Here is a 23,123-nt window from a genome sequence, read left to right as displayed (position 1 = left end):
GGTTGTCACAATGGACCCGCATTCGAGAGGACGACGGTTCAAACCCGCATCCGGCCACCCTGATTTAGGTTTTCTGTGATTTCCCTAAATCGCTTTAGGCAAATTCCGAGATGGTTCCTTTGAAAGGGCACGGCCTACTTCTTTCCTCATTTTTCCCTAGTCCTACGGGAAAAATGACCTAGTCGTTTGGTCCCCTCCCCTGAATCGAGCAACCAATTAAAGATTATCAGTCGATGGCTTTACACAATTCCGAATCCCAGTAAGAGGCACTAAAGAAAGAGGTTGACAATATGTTAGCAGATAGAATAATATCACCTAGTAATACTCCTTGGAATTTTGTTGCCTAAGAAAGTAGATGTAAGCACACAACAGAAATGGAAAGTGGCAGCCAACTACAGAAGTTTAAATGGGACATAGCTCAAAATGGTATATCCTCTTCAACGTATAGACGAAATACCAGTAACTTTCGGAAACCAAAATACTTTCCAACGCTGGACTGGAGAAGGAGTTCTCAATGTACTTAAGGATGACATAGATCGAGAGAAAAATGCGTTTAACACGCCCACAGCTCACTTTGAGTACAGTAAGATGGCCATGGATTTGAAGGTAGCACCACCATGTTCCAAAGATTGATGAACGTAATGTTGACAGGAATGCAGGGTAACCAAGTTTTCCTATAAATGGATGATCTAGTCATTGTGCGAACCTCGCTCGAGGAACATAACATTCGATTAGAAGCGATGCTCTAACGATTAAGACAAAACACATTAAGGCTTTAAATACGTAAGTGCGAATTCTTGAGAAAAGAAGTCACTTTTTTGGGTCATGTGTTGACGGCCAAGGGACTTCACCCGGATCTGTCCAAAGTGAGAGCGATTAGAAAATATCCGAAACCTCAAACAGCAACACAACTGAAAGCGTATTTAGGACTCGTGGGGTACCACAGGAATTTTCTGAGCAACTCCAATAAGACAGCCAAACCGCTGAATGAGTTATTGGAAAAGTAAGTTCCGTGTATCTGGGGGACCTAAAAGAAGGAGCTCTCCGACAGTGAAAGGAGAAAATAATTCTTACTGCTTCTCAGAACACAACAAGTTTACCATTCGAGGATTATCGAATCGAAAACGAACGATCTAGTACATGGAATATTCTTAACAAATGAAATCATATCAAATGGGAAGAGGAAAGATTAGAAGGAATTGTTCACCCTAACTTTAATTTGCAGAAGTCGCAGCAGCCGGAATAAAAGTTAACCAAGATGGGATAAGCCGTGGAGTGCGGCTGTGTTGGCAATGAAATGAGGTGCGTTCGAAAAATAGGAAAAGATTATAGGCAGATGATAGAGGGACAGACGATGTACTTAATAAAAAAAAACCACGTGTTTGAATAGAACAGAATACAGGGATGTCGGAATATTCAAAAGAGGAAGGGAGCAAGTAAAACATGGTACAGATAGTAATAGTGGGGTCTGGATATGGTCAGAGTATGCAAATTATTTTACAGCGAAAGATTATAGTGTTGTGAAAAGTGTCTCCACGCTCAGGCAAGAGCAACACACGTGTTATCCTTAGCAGCACTGCATCAGTTGGATGCGGTATTGAGGAGAGCATTGGACCAACATACCGCTCCCCTTGCCGTTGTCAGCTATCTATGTCTTAGAGCTGCCTTGTCGCACTTAGTGAGCCACTGAGTTGGCGCTACGGCGTTTACTGCACCAAGTTCCTATTCTCCCATCAATGGAAGAAAATCTACGGTGATACAGGGAACTGAACCCGGGTCTTTCAAGTGGCCTTTGTACACGTTCAACTCTGAACCGTGAACGCACCACTAACCGGTCTAGAGCCGTAAATATGAAAAGAGTATTATGTGCAACACATGGAGAAGGGCATGAAACGGAGTGACATATACAAAATACTATTTTGGACAATGATTGTGGATTGTACTTACATTAATGCAGTTTCTTCGTAATCATAATATGTCTTCTACAAATACCATAATTTCCGTCGATGTACTATATGTCTTCGTGGTAGGATAAAATTAGTTTCGAACGTAAAACCTTACTTATATTTGCACGGCCTAGAACAATAATAAAAAAATGGTTCAAATGGCTCTGAGCACTATGGGACTGAACATCTAAAGTCATTAGTCCCCTAGAACTTAGAACTACTTAAACCTAACTAACCTAAGGAAATCACACAACACCCAGTCATCACGAGGCGGAGAAAATCCCTGACTCCTCCGGGAATCGAACCCGGGAACCCGGGCGCGGGAAGCGAGAACGCTACACGAGCTGTGGACAACAATAGTACAGTTATAGGCAATCCCTCTCCTCTTACACAGTCACACATATACGCACCCTCATTTGCAGAGCACACTCCTGGACACACATTCTACTTACGCCCTGAATTAACGTCACCCGAACGCATTACGAACTTCGAGTTTACCTCCCCGTGGTACAAACAGCGATTGTACCTTATCGAACTTCAGCGACTGCGTACTGTTCATGCACAATATCCTTGGCAGGCACACATGTATTATTGTTTGCAATTAGACGAAACTGCACGTGTGTGTGTACACGTTAACCCGGACGTTCGGGTACAAGGGCGTAGCGGGCGGACGGTATGACAACATACAATGCTAATAATTTAGAACGGCAGTTTCAGCAGCCAATTGGACCCACTCAAGCGGCCAGTCCACAGTGCTACGAGCGAGCTAAAATGAGGTTCACCTCGTTACAAATATTCTCGGCGATTTTATTTTCTCGGAAATCTACATAATGTTGTGTTATTCCTTTTCTCGCATGCGCCTGTATCCGCCACCGGCTCTGTTCATTCAGCAGCGAAATAACTCGGTCTGGTATTCCAACGCTATAGGTAATTGGATACTTGTTTTCGAATTCACGAATTGCGTAAAGTTTCTGATTTTGGGTACTGCATGATTCATGATATTCAAAGTGTGATCTATGCCAATCAGCCTCGACCATCAGTCAGTAAGTACGACTCTGTACTTTGGAGAGAACATCTCAGGATTTTCTCATTTTGGCGCGGAGTGTCAACGGTAATTGGAGTCCGCGGATGACAGAATACTGAAGCAGTATATTTACCTTGTCTGACGTGGATTTTCTTATTTCCAGGCTGCTGACTGTTGCAATTTTGTCTGAGTGCTGCGTTTATGATTCATGAGACTTTTTTACCTGTTGTTTTGACTCACGTAATGTCTAATTTAGATCACATAGCTCATCACGTCGTTGATATGTTTTCAGGGATTATCGAGTCAATAAAAAGACGGGAAAGTGGTGTGTTTAATTTTGAACCATGTATTTATTTTTGTTACTTTAATTCCTGCGCTCACGAGCCGTTATTGTAGTCTATCTAAAACACAAATGAGCCTGTACCAAATTACATCGTTGCAGAATTTACGTTTATGTTATTTTCTTCATGGGAGGGAAATATATCACAGTAATGATGTTTTACCCCAAATGCGCGCTTCTGAATTATTTTGAACAAAATACAAGAAGGTAAAAGTTATGTACAGCTTCTGTAGCAAGCTGCTACAGTTTTAACGATCCTAGTGTGTGGAACATAGCTAATAAATGAGAAGAGGATGAGACAGGTTTATTCGGTTGCTAAATTGAGCAACCATTACAGGAAACTGAGAAGAAATTTGGAAAGGTAATTAATGCTGAGAAAGATGAAGAAAATGCATTGTAATTTGCTGGTACTGACGTAATTTTGAGAGAGACGGCAAAAGACCAGGATGATTTCTTGGACGGAATGGATACTGCCTTCATAAGAATTTACAGGATTAACGTGAATAACTGCAAATCAAGGATACAGAACTGAAGATGCGTTACGTAAGATCAGGCTGAGAGAATTAGATTGTATAATAAAATTCTAAGACTAGTGGACAGGTTTTACTCTTCGAGCAAGAAATTTTTGTACAGGTTGTGAAGTGCAGATTAGCATTAGCAAGCTAAAATATTTCTAGAAAATAAATGTATTTTCATCGACTATAAAATTTCATTGCTGTAGCAGAGAGTGTAAGATTATAAGGATACATGGACCATAAACAGTGGGAGATTAAGACCCTTGTAGACGTCAGAACTGGCTGACCTCACCGAAATACGGTTCAGTCCCTGTAAGATATTCAATTACAAATGGCTATGAGCACTATGGGACTTAACGGCTATGGTCATCAGTCCCCTAGAACTTAGATCTACTTAAACCTAACTAACCTAAGGACACCACACAAATCCATGCCCAAGCAGGATTCGAACCTGAGACCGTAGCAGTCGCGCGGTTCCGAACTGAAGCCCCTAGAACCGCTCGGCAACCGCGGCCGGCGTACCTTTCCACCGAACCTCTGTTCACACACAGTAAAACGGGCCCAGCGACTTCCCAAATGGCGCTTCAGATTCCTTCGGAGTGACGTAGCTCCTCAGTACTAATAGCTAAACACTAGTCTGCTCTGCGAGGCTTCGCTGAACATGCGGTCAACAGGGCTCTCAGCCACTTATTTAAATAATGCTCCAAGAGAGGAAATTAACACGGAATTTTAATAGTTAGATGTGAGAATGACTAACGTTAATTAATCCAAACCTGTACGTCCATTTCTCAATGGAAATTAATTTAGATTTCTGGCTTTAACACCGTAATAGACGCTGATTATGATGCATAACAGTTGTGATAAATAAAGTCACGTAGGAACGGCACAGATACTAATTTGACAGAAACTTTCCGAATTTGGTGATATAAAAAACTAGATAATATTATACGCACAGGTCGAATAACTAATGTAGCTATACCAAACTGAATCGAGCAGAAATAACGCCTTAAGTTACAAGTAGACTAAAAGATGAGATATGTTACTAGAAACACATCCTGGTATTCCAATAGGGGGGAGGGTGCGATTAAAATTTGTGGAGAAGAACCAGAGCTTCTCTATATCAAACAGTTTAATTGCGATTTGGGTTCAGTTATTATGCACATAAGAAACGACTAACAGAAGCTACACCAGCGTGAGGATCTGTAGCACATCACGGGCTGAACGACAAAAACGTGAAAGGAACTACGTATAGATGCCTTAAAAGCAAATTGCCGAAAGCACATCACAAGCTAAAGAAAGAAGGCTGCGTCCCATTCACATCCTATCCACAATCTAGACTTTTATGTGTAATCCAAAAGTCTGCAAAATTTCGTGTCTGTCTCAGAGAGAATTCAAGTGTGGCCAGCCCCCTTCCCTATGTCCTGAATAGAATATGTTCGATGCCCAAGGGCTGTCGTGCCACTTGGATAAAATGTTTTTATATCCCCATGCGGGATGCGTCTACTACGTCTATTTGTATTCGTAGTACTAGAATCTGCACCCACGTGACATTTGTTAACAGTATTTTTAGACAAAGCGTATTTGCAACATAAGTAATTATCTCAGTACTTAGCAATTAATTACGATTTACTGCTGGCCCATAATTCTGTTTATTCTGGGCGCGTACCTCATTCTCACTATGAGACATAGGACATAGTACAACTGCCTCTTGGTGCAGTATTGATATAAGCGTCATGATTTCTTTTACGAACTGAACGTCTTGTTTACACCTGTACTTTTCAAAAGACTTTGAAGTGCGCTGTGGAGGATATTTCCGACTGAATCATATGTTAGGGTTTCTTCCCGTCCCAACCGCGTACGGGGGGAACCTTTGTGTAAAGAATAATTAGTCGTCTTGGCTTCGCGGTCCCAATGCAACAAAAACTGCTGCAGAGTGAAAATCTCATTTTGGGAACATCTCACAGGCTCTGCGTAAGCCACGTCCCCGCAAAACCCTTTCTTTCAGGAGTATTACCCCCGCAGATTTTGCAGGAGAGCTTCTGTGAATTTTGGAAGGTAACAGATGAGGAAGTGGCTGTGAAGACGAGTCTGAGTCGTGATGGGGTAGCTTAGTAGGTAGATAACTTGCCTGTAAAAGGCCGGAGGTTCGATTCTCTGTCTGGCACACTTTTTTAATCCGCCAGGAGTTTTATCTCAGCGCGCAATCCGCTTCAGTGTGAAAATTTCGTTCTCGAGTATATAGCAGTTAAGCAGAAATATATGCAGTGATGAACAATACTTAGTTGCATGACTCAACTTCTCAGCCACTGCGGCATGTGCTCCTCGTCTTGAATTTCAGCTAAATAGATCTTAAAAGCATTCTTAAAACAAAATAAAAGAATCAGGGACTGTCATGGCTAAATACGAATTTGAATATGTAAGGACCACCCTAATAAACATCCTCTACTCCTCTAAACGCTAAACAAATGCCAAAACACACATTATAGCGGTCGTGGTTTCAAAATTTAAGTCGTTTCAACGGAAAATGACGTTAGAGGTACTGCTTGCCCATAATGCGGCTTCAGTTAAGCGCTCGGCCAAATCGTTCTGTTCGTATTTCCAACATTGCAGTGTGACAGAACGACAGTGCCAGTTTGCTGAGGTGATGATATAGACCTCGTAAACACAAAGAACACACGAATAGCAGCAGCAACAGCGGTGGAAAATTACCATTGCTGAAATGACGTAATTACATTCCACAACAAGGAAGTTAAAAAGAAAGATATAGTTCGTTGCGTACGTATCTAAAACTGTCTTGTACCGGAATCAAACACGATCCATTCTGTGCTGGTGTCAAGTCTCGTAGTACCGTGTTCCTTAGCCTAGGAAGATGTACAAAAATGTTCCAGTAGCCACGTGTCTGGACGGTTCATAAAATCTGTAACGTGGTTACCAATAACGTTTTTGGCCGCTGGGGTTTGTGATTTGACAAATATAATGTGCGTTTTGCTCTATAACTGGAGGTCGCCCACATAAAAATATAAACTCTCACTATCTTAGCATACATTATAACCTTAGGTGTGGCCATGTATGTGAGATGTCTCCTCCAAGCGAACAATGTGCTTCACATAGGAAAAATTTAATGCACATACCGAAGCAGGTTGGTTCCATTAATGCAGATTTATAGTGTAGTGGGTAGGATAGTACGTGGATCTTACATGCACCGTGTATAATGTAATCACATCATAGCATATTCCGCAAAAGAAGGTGACGAACAATAATGTGATGATTTACTGGTAAATTCCTTGATTTGTGTGACACAGTACTAAATCGCGACAGACAGACTACCACTGGAGGTATTGTGGAGAACAACACTTCCCTTGTTTTAATACAGCTAGTCAGATTAGCTTATTATAACCGTATGCATACAGTAGATAAACAGCAGAAACGTTGCTTAAACACCCCACTACGAATGTTTTATACATTATTCGTTAATTGAACACCACATGGAAGAAATTACCACCGAAAAGTGGTACTCCTTCTCAGCACTCGCCGCTACCAAGTCGCAACGTAGTATTGCCTAAACCGTCACAACCCAAGGGGCTCCAGTTCCAATGCTAGGAGAAATGACGAAGTCACAACACACACATTACCGGATTGGCTACTCGAATACACTGTGTACAGCCCACTGTAATTTGGTGAAAGTAAATTGTCGGCCGTCGTCCAGTTCTCATCCGCTGTAAACGATGTCATCTCAGCAGGAAGGTGGAGTGGGAGAGGATTTTACGATGAACAACAAGCCGATACTGCTGACATATTGCTCTCATATCATGTCATTAAATACACTCTTGGAAATGGAAAAAAGAACACATCGACACCGGTGTGTCAGACCCACCATATTTGCTCCGGACACTGCGAGAGGACTGTACAAGCAATGATCACACGCACGGCACAGCGGACACACCAGGAACCGCGGTGTTGGCCGTCGAATGACGCTAGCTGCGCAACATTTGTGCACCGCCGCCGTCAGTGTCAGCCAGTTTGCCGTGGCATACGGAGCTCCATCGCAGTCTTTAACACTGGTAGCATGCCGCGACAGCGTGGACGTTAACCGTATGTGCAGTTGACGGACTTTGAGCGAGGGCGTATAGTGGGCATGCGGGAGGCCGGGTGGTCGTACCGCCAAATTGCTCAACACGTGGGGCGTGAGGTCTCCACAGTACATCGATGTTGTCGCCTGTGGTCGGCGGAAGGTGCACGTGCCCGTCGACCTGGGACCGGACCGCAGCGACGCACGGATGCACGCCAAGACCGTAGGATTCTACGCAGTGCCGTAGGGGACCGCACCGCCACTTCCCAGCAAATTAGGGACACTCTTGCTCCTGAGGTATCGGCGAGGACCATTTGCAACCGTCTCCATGAAGCTGGGCTACGGTCCCGCACACCGTTAGGCCGTCTTCCGCTCACGCCCCAACATCGTGCAGCCCCCCTCCAGTGGTGTCGCGACAGGCGTGAATGGAGAGACGAATGAAGACGTGTCGTCTTCAGCGATGAGAGTCGCTTCTGCCTTGGTGCCAATGATGGTCGTATGCGTGTTTGGCGCCGTGCAGGTGAGCGCCACAATCAGGACTGCATACGACCGATGCACACAGGGCCAACACCCGGCATCATGGTGTGGGGAGCGATCTCCTACACTGGCCGTACACCTCTGGTGATCGTCGAGGGGCACTGAATAGTGCACGGTACATCCAAACCGTCATCGAACCCATCGTTCTACCATTCCTAGACCGGCAAGGGAACTTGCTGTTCCAACAGGACAATGCACGTCCGCATTTATCCCGTGCCACCCAACGTGCTCTAGAAGGTGTAAGTCAACTACCCTGGCCGGCAAGATCTCCGGATCTGTCCCCCATTGAGCATGTTTGGGACTGGATGAAGCGTCGTCTCACGCGGTCTGCACGTCCAGTACGAACGCTGGTCCAACTGAGGCGCCAGGTGGAAATGGCATGGCAAGCCGTTCCACAGGGCTACATCCAGCATCTCTACGATCATGTCCATGGGAGAATAGCAGCCTGCATTGCTGCGAAAGGTGGATATACACTGTACTAGTGCCGACATTGTGCATGCTCTTTTGCCTGTGTCTATGTGCCTGTGTTCTGTCAGTGTGATCATGTGATGTATCTGACCCCAGCAATGTGTCAATAAAGTTTCCCCTTCCTGGGACAATGAATTCTCGGTGTTCTTATTTCAATTTCCAGGAGTGTAGTTCACGCGGATAACTGTATACAGCGTGGTCCACTGATAGCGACCGAGCGAAATATCTCACGAAATAAGCATCAAACAAAAAACTACAAAGAACGAAACTCGTCTAGCTTGAAGGGGGAAACCAGATGGCGCTATGGTTGGTCCGATTAATGGCGCTGCCATAGTTAAAACGGACATCAACTGCGTTTTTAGTACGTAAATAAATATGAATGTTTTAGTTGGACCACTTTTTTCGCTTTGTGACAGATGGTGCTGTATTAGTCAGAAACGTATAACTACGTGGTATCACGTAACATTCCGCCAATGTGAACGGTATTTCCTTCGTGATACATTGCCCGTATTACAATGGACCGTTTACCAGTTGCGGAAAAGGTCGATATCGTGTTGATGTATGGTTAATGTGATCAAAATGCCCAACGGGCGTGTGCTATGTATGCTGCTCGGTATCCTGGATGACATCATCCAAGTGTCCGGACCGTTCGCCGAATAGTTACGTTATTTAAGGAAACAGGAAGTGTTCAGCCACATGTGAAACGTCAACGACGACCTGCAACAAATGATGATGCCCAAATAGGTGTTTTAGCTGCTGTCGCGGCTAATCCGCACATCAGTAGCTGACAAATTGCTCGAGAATCGGGAATCTCAAAAACGTTGGTGGTTGAGAATGGTACATCAACATCGATTGCAACCGCACCGTGTTTTTATGCACCAGGAATTGCATGGTGACGACTCTGAACAACGTGTAGAGTTCTGCAACTGGGCATAAGAGAAATTACGGGACGATGACAGATATTTTGCACGGGTTCTAATTGGCGACGATGCGTCATTCGCCAACAGCGGTAACGTAACCGGCATACTATGCACTACTGGGCAACGGAAAATCCACGATAGCTGCGACAAGTGGAACATCAGAGACCTTGGCGGATTAATGCATGGTGCGGCATTATGGGAGGAAGGATAATTGGCCCCCATTTCATCGACGGCAATCTAAGTGGTGCAATGTATGCTGACTCAAATGGTTCAAAAGGCTCTGACCACTATGGGACTCAACTTCTGAGGTTATTAGTCCCCTAGAACGTAGAACTAGTTAAACCTAACTAACCTAAGGACAACAGACACATCCATGCCCGAGGCAGGATTCGAACCTGCGACCGTAGCGGTCTTGCGGTTCCAGACCGCAGCGCCTAGAACCTGACGGCCATTTGGGCCGGCTGTATGCTGATTTCCTACTTAATGCTCTACCGATGTCACTACAAGATGTTTCACTGCATGACAGAATGGCGATGTACTTCCAACATGATGGATGTCCGGCACGTGGTTTGCGTGCGGTTGAAGCGGTACTGAATAGCATATTTCATGACAGGTGGACTGGCCCACACGTTCGCCGGATCTGACGTTCGCGGATTTCTTTCTGTGGGAAACGTTGAAGGGCATTTGCCATCGTGATCCACCGACAACGCCTGACAACATGCGTCAGCGCATTGTCAATGCATGTGCGAACATTACGGAAGGCGAACTACTCGATTTTGATAGGAATGTCGTTACACGTATTGAAAAATGCATTGAGGTTGACGGAAGGTCGAGCATTTATTGCATTAATGTGGCGTTTACAGGTAATTACGCTGTTACAGCATGAGTTCTCAGAAATGATAAGTTCACAAAGGTATACGTATCACATTGGAACAACTGAAATAAAATGTTCAAACGTACCTACGTTCTGTATTCTAATTTAAAAAACATACCTGTTACCAACCGATCGTCTAAAATTGTGAGCCTTATGTCTGTGACTATTACAGCGCCTTCTATCACAAAGCGAAAAAATGGTCCAACTAAAACATATTTACTTACGTACTACACAAATATGTAATAAAAATGGGTGTTCTTATTAAAAAAAAACGGTAGCGCCATCTAGCGGGCTAAGCATAGCGCCATGTGGTTTCCCCCTTCAAGCTACACAATTTCATTCTTTGTAGCTTTTTCGTTTGACGTTTTGCCCCGGTCACGATCAATGAATCATGCGGCCAACGTCCTTCACCTAATGAGCGACAGCAGCGACGTTTTCGTACAGTTTTCAGTGCTAACAGACAAGCAACACTGCTTTATATAACCACTGAAATCAATATGACATAAGACGAATGTATCTGTTAAAATAGTGAGGCGAAATATGGCGTTAATGTGTTACGACCAGCAGATGACTGAGTCGTGTGCTACCGTAATCATCTCATAGTCTGTAGCACGTATTCTAGGCTCGTAATCATAGCGGCTGGACCCTAGAGGACTGGAAAACTATGGCCTGGTGACATGTGAGTCTTGATTTCATTTGGTAAGCGTTGATGGTACGGTTAGAGTGTGGCACAGTCCCCACGAAGCCATGAACCCATATCTTCAACAACGCACTGTGTATGCTCGTGGCGGCTCCATAAGGTGCGGGATGGAATAGGTCCTCTGGTCCAACTGAATTGGTTAGTGACTGGAAACGGTTATTTTCAGCAACTTGGACACCATCTGCAGCCATTAATAAACTTCATGGTCCAAAACAACAATGGAATTTTTATGGATGACATTGCGCCATGTTACTTGGCCAGAATTGTTCGTGACTGCGTTGAAGAAGACTTTGGACAGTTCGCCGCCCAAACCGCCCAACATGAATCTCATCGAATATTTATGGGACATAATCGAGAGGTCAGTTCCTGCTCAAAATCTTGTACTGGCCACACTTTTGCAATTATGGACTATTGCAGGGACAGCATAACTCAATATTTCTGCAGGGGACTTCCAAAGATTTGTTGAGTCCATGCCACGTCGCACTGCTGCACTACTATTGGCAAAAAGACATCCTACACGGTTTTAGGAGTTCTGTCCCCACTGATGTCACCTCAGTGTAAATAACAATTATAACTCTGCAACCAACACTGTTTACTCGTCGTATTTTACTGGATGCTGTGCCACCCCTGCTATGAGTTGAGAAAGTTTTGTGACTTAAAGTTATCGTAAATAATTTTTGCGATGGCACTGAAAATATAGACTGGAATGGGTTAAGCACGAAATTCAGCCAATAATTTTTAATATAACGCAAGCTCCGTAATAAACAATAGATGTCTGGAGATTTTCGTTCCCTTGACGTTCCATTCAAAAACAGGAGTGATGAATGTACTACAGCAGTTTCCTATAAAATAAAAAATAAAGAAATATGAAAATCAGAAATCAAAATATAAAGAAAATAAAAGATAAAGAAAATATTGTGTGACTCATGAACGATAGTTGGCGTTATTCTCCAGTTTGGTCGTATTAATCATTTAAGTTTTTTAAAATACAGGTAAAGACATTTTAAATACGTTTTTGTAATGGCGAAAATTGGCGAGCAGTCACACACGTCAGAAAGACACCCAATTACGTAAAAAGGAATTTTTGTTTTGACCCTCGCAATGTAGCTGTCACCGTTCACGACTGCAGACACGCAGTGAACAGTTTAGTGATAATAGCTATCAGCCTTTGTTACGAGATTCAGTGTAGCAATAAACATCAAAACATATTCCGGAGGGCGGAAGAAAACAGACTGAAGTGGTAACATCGATAACATTCGTCAAGGTACATTCTTTATTACATCTATCTTGTCAGGAAGTAACTGCTGTGTTTGAAATCACTCACACAAGGAATGACACCTGCAGTTTATGATGTCATTGCATCGTGTTGTTTTAAGGGAACTCGGGGCGAGTGTAATTCGGTTATTCAGCACTAAAGGAACGCTAATAACCAGTGTAATCCTTTCGGTAAAGAAAAGACAGAAATATGTGAAGAATATAGATATAGCCATCAACGAAACGATAATTTGAAGACGAAAAATTATGTTCGCGCTTAAGATTCTAATTTCTGTCCTTGTACCGTAGATGGGATTGACGTCGACCACACGGAAGCGCCTTGTATTCAACTCAAAGGCTGGTTGGTTTTTTCATTAAAAATGGTTTGTGTCTTTTCGAAAAGGGGTGGCTCAGGGCAGGTATGCACATTTCGTACGGTTATCCATGCACTTTCGTTTGCTTCACGTCGAGCGCATGTCGTAACTCGAGACACATGTGTGAAAAGACAGTGGAACGATCTGTAGTTGAAAACTAGTTTGCGCAGAAAAAAATTATTCTACAAAACGATTCTACATTGACGAAAAGTATAAGTGCGTGCAGCGAAGAGTATAAATCGGACCGGAAGAATTTTATGGAATGAAGGACACTAACTGCAGTTGGCATCATCTGTCAGAGGTGTTCTAAACCAACGCGCACCTATCAGGATGCAGGTCTAACTATTTTAAACTTAGTTTTAATAGCGAACCATGATATTTTGTTGTAGACGAATCAGAACATAATAAAACACAATAAAGAGAAAGTTACAGAAGAAAAACTGTTAAACTAACAATTTTTTTTCAAATATTTATAATTGACTCGCCCTTAATTTTGATAAAACACATGATTTAGTCTTTCACAGCGAATAGTGATACCAACAACTCACGTAGCACATGGACAGGAGTCAATAAGGAGGGTGGAATCGTGCGAAATTTTGTTGTACATACTGATGAAAACTTGAACTGCAAGTATCTTGTTACTCAGCTGTCCAAGTAATTAAGTTCAGGTGCTGTAGTTCTTCACGTGATTGCCACTTTCCTTTCCTGAGCTTTAGTCCCGCGTGACGCAGGGCGGCCGTGTTATTACTGATGTGACAATGTTGGTGTACCCCAGCTGTCTGCATCAAGTGTAAGTCACGAAATAGTGCGAACGTTTCCAAATGTTTGTGAGCCGTATAACTGAGGCGGAACGTGGAGTCTATCCCGGTATTCACCTAGCGGGATGTGGAAAACCGCCTAAAAACCACATCGATTCATGCCATCAGACTGGCCCTCGTCGTGAATCCGCCGGGCAAATTCGATCCGGGGCCGGCGCGCCTCCAGAGTCCAAGAAGCAGCGCATTAGCCCTCTTGGCTACCCTCGCGGATCCTTCGTGTTATTGCCACTATTGGGAGCAAATGATTAAACATCCTAGTATATTTTGCTTATTTCCACTGAATAACGCATAAAGGAATACTTTTGTGGTGTAATCCATCGCTTAGAAAGTACTAATTGCATAAAAGCTAGCAATAAGGATAATATGTGGTCTTCTGCGCACTTTTTTAAAGATTTAGGCATTTAATGCGTGTGAAATTTACAAGGAACTTTCCACCGTGACACTGCTCATCGTCCTGCTTGGAGGTACGTATTGAGTCGGTTTGGAAAGGTGTCAGACAGCCATTTTATCCTCTCCAGAGAGAAGCTGTCATACAGCCATTCCAGTTTGACGTGCTGGGTACTGGCACTGGGACGGAAATGACATCCGAGGTAGTTCCGCACATTTTCTACGGTGAACACATCTGGGCGTTCTGCTGGCCACTGCCACACCTCAGCAGCACGCTAACAGTTCACAGAGACGCGGGTCGTCTGTGGACGAGCATTGTCGTGTTGGAAAATGACATGACGATACGGTCGTGTGAGATTTAGATCTACCTCTAAATGAATACTCTCCAAGTCACACTTATATGCTTGGCAGAGGGTTCATTGAAACACTTTCACTGTAATTATCTATTATTCCAATCTCGAAGAGAGCAAGGAGACAACGAACACTTATATCTTCCTGTGCGCGCTCTGATTTCCCTCATTTTATTACGATGTTCGTTTCTTCCTATGTAGTTCGGCGTGCGTCAGCAATATATTCTCGGAGGAGAAAGTTGTTGATTGAAATTTAGTGATATGTTTCCGCCGCAACGAGAAACGCCTTTCCTTAATGATGTCCACCCCAAATCCTGTATCGCGTCAGTGACACTCTCTCCCTATTTCGCGATAATGCAAAACGTGCTGCCCTTCTTTGAACTTTCTCGAGGTACTCTGTCGATCCTATCTGGTAAGGATCCCACACGGTGAACCAGTACTCCAAAAAAGGATGGACAAGCGTATTGTAGGCAGTGTCTTTAGTAGATCTGTTACGTTTCCTGTGTGTCTTGCAATAAAAGGCGATCTTTGGTTTGCGTTCCCCACAACATTTTCTATGTATTCTTTCCAATTTAAGTTGTTGGTAATTGTAATTCCTAGGTATTTAGTTGAGTTTATCGCTTTTAGATTTGACTGATTTATCGTGTAAGCGAAGTTCAACGGATTCCTTTCAGCAGTCACGAGGCTGATCTCACACGTTTCCTTATTTACGATCATTTACCAATTTTCGCACCATGCAGATATCTTTTCTAAATCGTTTTGCAATTTGCTTTGATCTGATGGCTTTGCTAGTCGATAAGTTACAGCTGAAAACAACGTAAGAAGACTGCTCAGATTGTCTCCTAACTCGATTATATAGGTAAGAAGCAGCAGAGCACCTATATCACTACCTTGGGGAACGCCAGAAATCACTTACGTTTTACTCGGTAACATTTTGTCAATTATTACGATCTGTGACCTCTCTGACACGAAATTACGAATCCATTCATATAACTTGAGACGATATTCCACAAGCTTGCAATTTCACCAGAAGCCGCTTGTGTGGTACAGGGTCAAAGGCCTTCCGGTAATCCAGAGATACGTAAACAATTGGAAATCTATTGTAAATAGCCTTCAACACTTCATGCGAATAAAGAGATAGTTGTGTTTCACAAGAACGATGTTTTCTAAACCCATGTTGACTGTGTGTGAATAGACAGTTCTCTTTGAGTTAATTCCTAATGTTCGAACACAATATACGTTCCAAAATCTTCCTGCATATTGACGTTAATGATATAGGCCTGTAATTTAGTGGACTATTAAAAAAAAAAGTTCAAATGTGTGTGAAATCTTATGGGACTTAACTGCTTATGTCATCAGTCCCTAAGCTTACACACTATTTAATCTAAATTATCCTAAGGACAAACGTACACACCCATGCTCGAGGGAGGACTCGAACCTCCGCCGGGATCAGCCGCACAGTCCATGACTGCGGCGCTCTAGACCGATCGGCTATTCCCGGCAGTGGATTATTCCTACTACCATTCTTGAATGTTGGTGTGAACTGTGCAACTATACAGTCTTTGGGTACGGATCTTTCGTCAAGCGAGCGGTTGGATACGACTATTAATTTGGAGCTATTGAGTCAGTTGGCATACAGCCTAGACCAGAAGACTTACTTCTGTTAAGTGATTTAAGATGTTTCACTACTTCGAGGATATCAACATCTACGTTACTCGTGTTGGCAGATGTCATACTTGTGGACGTCGGATGTCCGTGAAGTACGTTATGTAGTCAGAGTTCTCGGAATCACTACCTGTCGTGACCTGAAGTCATACGTGACATACCCCGCCTCGTGACACCAAGAGAAATACAGCTGTGCCTCTGGAAAACATGGCAAGAATGGAACCTCTAACCAGACTGCCATCTTACTCCCACCACAATGGCCATCCCAGGACGTGCAGCAATACTGTTCGTACCTGAACTCAGTGCTTCACCATTCATCGGCATTCCATGCTTCCCGGTAAAGGCACCAGTCCAAACACAGCTGTCCAGTTTGTGGTGCTAAGGTCAGCCTATGCATGGGACGATTATTGCCTAGTACAGCTGCTGATGGTCAAGTCGCCAACCAATGGTGTGGGATCAGCTTGATCTGGCTGATACTGGAAAGGGGACGGAATTGACATCCGAGGTGGCGCAAGAATATCTTCTACAGGGTGCAGATCTGGGGATATTGCTGGTCACTGCAGTATCTCAGCATCACGCAGACAGTTCACAGAGTCGCATGCAATCTGTGGTCGAGCATTGTCATGTTGAAAAATCGCATCACGATACTGCCGTTGCAACTCTAATACCGCAGACGTCGTGTCGATATCCGACCGTGGCTTCTTGGTGTTTCAGAGGTAGTGCACGTGAACGCTAATTAAATTCGTCATAAGCAACATAACACAATTTTAAAACGGGTGTCCGCACCTATAGTTTAGCGAGGAGGAGAGAAATGTAACGGAGGGTGCACCATTCAGAAACATGTAGACGATCTACATGTAGCCGTCCACTGAATCTTATCAAGTATATATAACGTGTAATCGGACTCTTTCTGCATTCATTTAGTAAAACAGCCAAGGCAAGGGTCTGTGGGTCATACAAGTTCAAAATGGTTCAAATGGCTCTGAGCACAGTGGGACTTAACTGCTGAGGTCATCAGTCCCCTAGAACTTAGAACTACTTAAACCTAACTAACCTTAGGACATCACACACATCCATGCCCGAGGCAGGAAGGCAGGATTCGAGCCGGCGACCGTAGCGGTCACGCGGATCCAGACTGTAGCGCCTAGAACCGCTTGGCCACTCCGGCCGGCGTCATACAGGTAAGTAACTAACTAGGAAGAAGTGTGTCTTGCCTGTGTAGCAAGACAGACATAGTACGGCTGGTACTGTGTCAGATGGATTACAAACCTATTGACGGTAAAGCTTCGTTGGATAGCAGTTGTGCAATTAAACGGATACAGATAAGGCTTTGCAAAAATAGAAGGAAAACAGGAGATGGCATAAGCAGGTAGATCTAAATACTAAAAATCTAGGCTATTTCACGCACGTAAACCATTGACCACAAAAATGTTGTGACGAATAGAAAGTGAAGTTCAGTTTTCTCTGTTAAAAGTAAAACATAAAGAACGAAAGATTCGCGCTCTAAAGCTAGGCTTCGAGCGTACACCTTCTGCTACTTCATAAACACTTTCAATAAGTAATATAAGAAATACATCGAACTTCCAGAATGAGATTTTCACTTTGCAGCGGAGTGTGCGCTGATATGAGACTTTCTGGCAGATTAAAACTGTGTGCTGAACCGAGACTCGAACTCGGGATCTTTGCCTTTCGCCGGCAAGGTTCGCAGGAAAGCTTATGGAAAGTTTGGAAGGTACGAGACGAGGTACTGGCGGAAGTAAATCTGTGAGGACTGGGTGTGAGTCGTGCACAGTTGGTAGAGCACTTGCCCGCGAAAGGCAAAGGTCCCAAGTTCGAATCTCGGTCCGGCATACAGTTTTAATCTGCCAGGAAGTTTTACATAGAAATTGCAGATGAAAAGGAACGAGTGACAATCAAGAGGTTCGCATACTACGTAACCAACGACTTAAAGAAAAAAAGAATAAAGAACGGAATAGCAGTAACGTGCTTGAATGATTACGTTTTCATAGACATCACCTGTGTAGTGGAATGAAGACAATTGTAATTTGTGCCGGACCGGAAATAGAACAGGGATTGTTTGCTTATCACGAGCGGCCGCCTTACCTTTAGGCTACCTGACCACGCTTCTCGCACCGTCCTAAACTTCAATATGTCGTCAGTCACGTATGTACAAGCTGCACTCGTACATCGATTATGTATATTCCCGTGCAGATGAGGCCTTTAGTTGAAAGTCACGTGCCCGGTGTCTGCGGATAAATCCGATACTGCATTGCTTGTGTTGTTATAAAACTGCAATGTATTGTTCGTTAGGACATGCATACACTCATGCACATATGTCAGAAGGAACGCTACACCATACTTCTAAATAACACAGGTTCTACAATATCGATTCCTATTTTGTCTGAAAAGCAAGATTACACAGTACAGTTGGGGAATGGAGGGAAATGGTGAAGCGCAAGTAAACTTTTCTTAGCAATACAGTTCAGCTGCTGTCTCTTATTATATTGGCAAAATTTGGGAACTTGTGGTGATGAGACCAAACTGACGAGGTGACCAGTCCCTAGCTATACACACTACCTACTCAAACTTAAACTAAAGGACAACAAACAGACGCCCATATTATATTGGGATTGTGGAAGGATTTACTGATAGTGTGCATCTCGACAAACTGTTGTGTGAAAACTAAGGTGAACCGTAGGAATAACTCAGAATGAAGTAACGAGATGATCCGTGACGCAACAAAGGACGTTGAAGAGTGAATGAAACGTCTGTATTAAAGAGGCACTGCAAATCACAGACCGACCATAATTATAATAGAACCGTCACCAGTGAAGGGCGAAACCTCAACAAATCATCAACCATTGGATCGAGTAAGAGCTGAAAGTAACCGATCAATACACTTATTTGTAGGGCAGGGAAAACACACATATGTACAGAAGGTTATGGAGGATGTAGGGCAGAGAGAAGGAACATTAGTGTTTAACGACATAGGGGTGGTTAGATACAGAGTACAAGCTCGGAATGTGTCAAGGTTGTGGAAAGAAATCGACCGTACCCTTTCAAAGGAAACATCTCGGAATCGGCCACTAGCTATTTTGGGAAATAACGGACAACCTAAATCTGGATACCCTGACGTGGATTTGAACCGCCGTCCTCCCGAATGCGAGTCCACTGTGCCAGTCACTGCGCCACCTCGCTCGGTAATAGGCAGATGTTTGGATGTAACAACAAACAAGATGCAGGATGAGCTGGACGACAGCAACAAGGCTGTCGGAAGCGTCAGAGGGAAAAACTGTAATTGTGGAGAGGTAAGATAACGAACAAGGGAGCAAATGTTACGTTTGGCAAGGTCTGAACTCATCTACAGTTCGTTAATACTGGTAGTTAAAAGGTAGCCGCCTCAACATAAGGCCATCTTATCTCCGAAGGAAAGGGTAAAGCCATAGAACTATTGGAATAATCGTGTCAGACGTACGTTTGTGGCTCAAAGGTCGCCAGTCCATCAAAGCTCAATCCTTTCATCACATTTTACTGTTTAATGTTCCAAAAAACCGTCCAGTGTAGGAAATAATGGTTTACGAATCTACGTTTGCTGACTGCGAATTTGATCTTACAAACATACGAAAATTCAAAGATAGCGTGATGTAGTTTCAAATGTTATCTAGATATTTATACGTAAATAAATATTTCATTAACCTCTTCTCATGTTAGGGACTGTCTAAATTACGTTGTTCATGTATTTCTACTAATCTCCCGATGTGCCTTGTTTAAGTAAGGTGGTAAGCAGCACCCGTAATTGGAGAGTTCTTGGTATAGGTGCCCATAGATTCCCATTTGTTCGGTATCCATAAGATTTTTGTGAATTCATATTTACTGGCCCTTAAAAATAGCACTATGTGACCTACTGTGGTGATAAAAGGTTTAGTAACTGTCCTTTAAGAACAGATATCATATGTCACAAACAATGGAAGATGACAACTCCCTTCTTTGGCGAACGTTTCGAACGGTATGGTATCAGTCTATCCAGTGTTCGTTTAAAGTCATTTCCACACAAGTAAAAGCAGCAGTAACTGTTTCAAAGTTCGTATAATTACCTAGAGTGGAATTACACATGATAATAAGGAAATGAGCCTTTACAGTGTGAATTAAATTAACTGCTATGCGTTTGCTTCGCTCAACAAACGAGGTAAAAACGTCGCCTGAATGTTCAACAAAGGGGTGTGGACTGCATGTTCGTAAACGAGGATACGTGAAGAACTGGGAGAACAAAACGATTTGATTGCAGCATTCAGAGAAACTGTCCTCAGATAATTGGCTAAAACGCATTATAGAGCGGTAGCGACATGGTAGAATAGCGGCAGTTTACTTAAAATACAGCGTATCTGATGCCCGTATTGCACACCCAACAAGCCCTCACCATTCAGCGATAGTCCCTACATAGGGAAGTCAAATGTAGGTTTCCAATATACCAAAAAATAAACAATATGTCCGAAGACCATGGATGAATGCATCTAACAGACAAATAAAAATGGAGAATAACTGAGACTACCAAATTTGAAATTGTACCATAAATTAGTTTTCCATCTTCAACGGAATAAAAGCACGAAATTGCTAGAACTTATGTCCTGCAAGATTCCTCTCTGAGGTCGAGGTGTGCGATTAGCTCGTCGAACTAACATATATCTTAATCACAAAGGTAATGCGTTTGGGGCAGATCTATGTATAAATACTTCTCCCCTATGTTGATAATATATGTCTCCCATGTATCTGATACAGCCGAAGCAGAAAGTTTGTGTTTCGTTTAGTTTTGGTTTTTACACATCTACTTTTTTACTTTGCTGTGGCGACGATTAGTTTATGCACATTCCGATTTTGCCAGAAGATGCGTAAGTGGACTGATTTTATTTAATGTGCGTTCACAATAAATATTTCTAAACCATGAGATATGTCCTCTGACAGAGCACAATGTTCGTATTTTGCTTATTCTTGATAGCACAAGTGATGTGTTTTGCTCTATTATGGAGAGTTTGTTTACGAAGCATATCTTGATTTTTTCGATGAACGGCTGACCGAAGTGATTGCTTGTTACTCATCACATGAAAATGAATGGCAGCGCACAGATTCGACAGGAATCACGAATACACTACTATTAGTAAATTGTGGTGCTTGCGTTCCGCCAGACAATGTTGTCCGTTTCAAGACTCACCGTCTGTGGCGACCCCCATGACCGTGGCCCACAGCAGGAAACTCCAGGCTCGTCTCCCCTTCATTTCAACCGCCGCTTTAAGAAAGTCACAGGTGTTTCTCCACTGCACTGGTGATGAACATCAAACGAAGACACTCGGTCAGGGCGTCGAGGTAACCAAGCGTTAACACTAGGTTCCCATCAACCGACAGTCCACAAGTCTTATTTCTGAGGTGCTGTGTAAGTTAATTATAAGCGACTAATTTATCCTCGTAAAGGTGTATCAGCAGCTTTGCTGGAAACTAAAGACACATACTCTGTAAACTATTTTGCGAAGGTTCATTAAACTATAGAAATACTGCAAGGTCCTTTTAGGGTAGTCTGTATCCCAATTTTCAAGTTATTTTTCATTTTTTTCTCGAGGTATCCTCGTATGTAACGGCAAGGAGTGAATGACTGAAAAACATTCGGTAACTATCGCAGATGTATTGTGATAAGATGGAGACACTTTGCCGATATTTGGGTATTGTTGCTGAGACAGCACTCCTGTATGCAAAGCAACAACTGTTTGTGATGGCACGGAGGAACTGGAGGACTAGAAAAAAATAATCGCTATGCCGGTACTGGGTAGGAGTCACTCAGTCGTTTAGCACGAAAAGCGAGTTCGCTACCGAGCAAAATAAGAAAATACAGAACACACGTCAAACTTCAGACACTGTGCCAAAATCGGACGTCGCTGGAGTGGCAGTTCCGTATAGAAAGCAACAAGTGTTGGTGAAATATAGAAGAAATTGCGGGAAACGCGGCGGAAGGTTCGCAGAGAGCCTGGGCCTCTACCTCGTGTCCTACTGCCGTTCACTGTAGTAGCGGACGGGGAACTCTACTGCCCGATTCCACTGAGTGACTTGCTCTACATCCGCGTTTGCACCTGCGCGGGGCTGTCACGGGAGCACAGCGACAGGGGCGTCCGTTACGGTGGTAGCACTGCGCGCAGTCGCGGCTGCGGTGCCGGCGGTCCCCTCGCGTCAGGCGCGGACCGCAAGACTAGAGCCGCCTGTTCTGCATCCGACGCGCGTCGCGTCGCCTGCGGCCAGCTCCGCCGGTGGGATGGGGGAAGCGCGCCGCGCCCGGCCGTTCTGCGCACGCGCGGGCCGCCTGCCGCACGCGCCACGCGCTCCGGATGACGTAGCGTGCGTGTCGCGTCAACCCGCAGGCGCGCGCGCTGTTGCGGCGCAAATTTCGCGTTGGCGACTCCACCCTTTCTCTCTCTCTCTCTCTCTCCCTCTCTCTCTCTTTCTCCCTCTATTTCTCCCTCTGTCTCGTTTTCCTCTCTTTTCACTGTGAAACCAGGTACACGGCCCGCGGCTGATGCACGAATGTAGCGAAAAAACGAAGAAGAGCCCTTAGTCTTTATTTTTATTAAAAAAAAATACAGGAACACGCGCAGACCTGGTCTGGGAGAGAATCGTGCAGCGGTTGAAAAGGGTTTTACGAAGAACACGGCGCCACTACCCCAAGCGCTCGTTTTAATTAAAAGGATAGCCGGTGTTCCTTTAGATTAGACCGCGTGAGTGCCGAGGGGCGCCACTGTCGCTTGCGTGCAAAAGCGTTCATCGGAACTATCGTAGACAGCTCTCCAAGACGCGTGTCGACCTGAAGGAAAGCTCTCTCGTCGATTTCTCCCTTCCTAGACCACT

At 43.9% G+C, this 23,123-nt stretch overlaps 1 protein-coding gene across 1 annotated transcript in view; it reads right to left on the bottom strand.

Annotated features, from left to right (window-relative positions):
- Positions 1–22,470, bottom strand: part of LOC126278144 (uncharacterized) — a 352,141-nt gene extending 329,671 nt beyond the window's left edge. Inside the window, exon 1 of the mRNA XM_049978035.1 lies at positions 21,448–22,470. Coding sequence (XP_049833992.1) covers positions 21,448–21,511 — 64 coding nt within the window. The 5' untranslated portion in view covers positions 21,512–22,470. The remainder of the gene's footprint in view (positions 1–21,447) is intronic.
- Between the last annotated feature and the right edge of the window lie 653 nt (positions 22,471–23,123).

The sequence above is a fragment of the Schistocerca gregaria genome, chromosome 6 (assembly GCF_023897955.1).
Source record: "Schistocerca gregaria isolate iqSchGreg1 chromosome 6, iqSchGreg1.2, whole genome shotgun sequence".
Lineage (NCBI taxonomy): Eukaryota > Metazoa > Arthropoda > Insecta > Orthoptera > Acrididae > Schistocerca > Schistocerca gregaria.
Note: the sequence above shows the minus strand (reverse complement) of the source record. Positions and strands in the feature narration are given on the sequence as shown.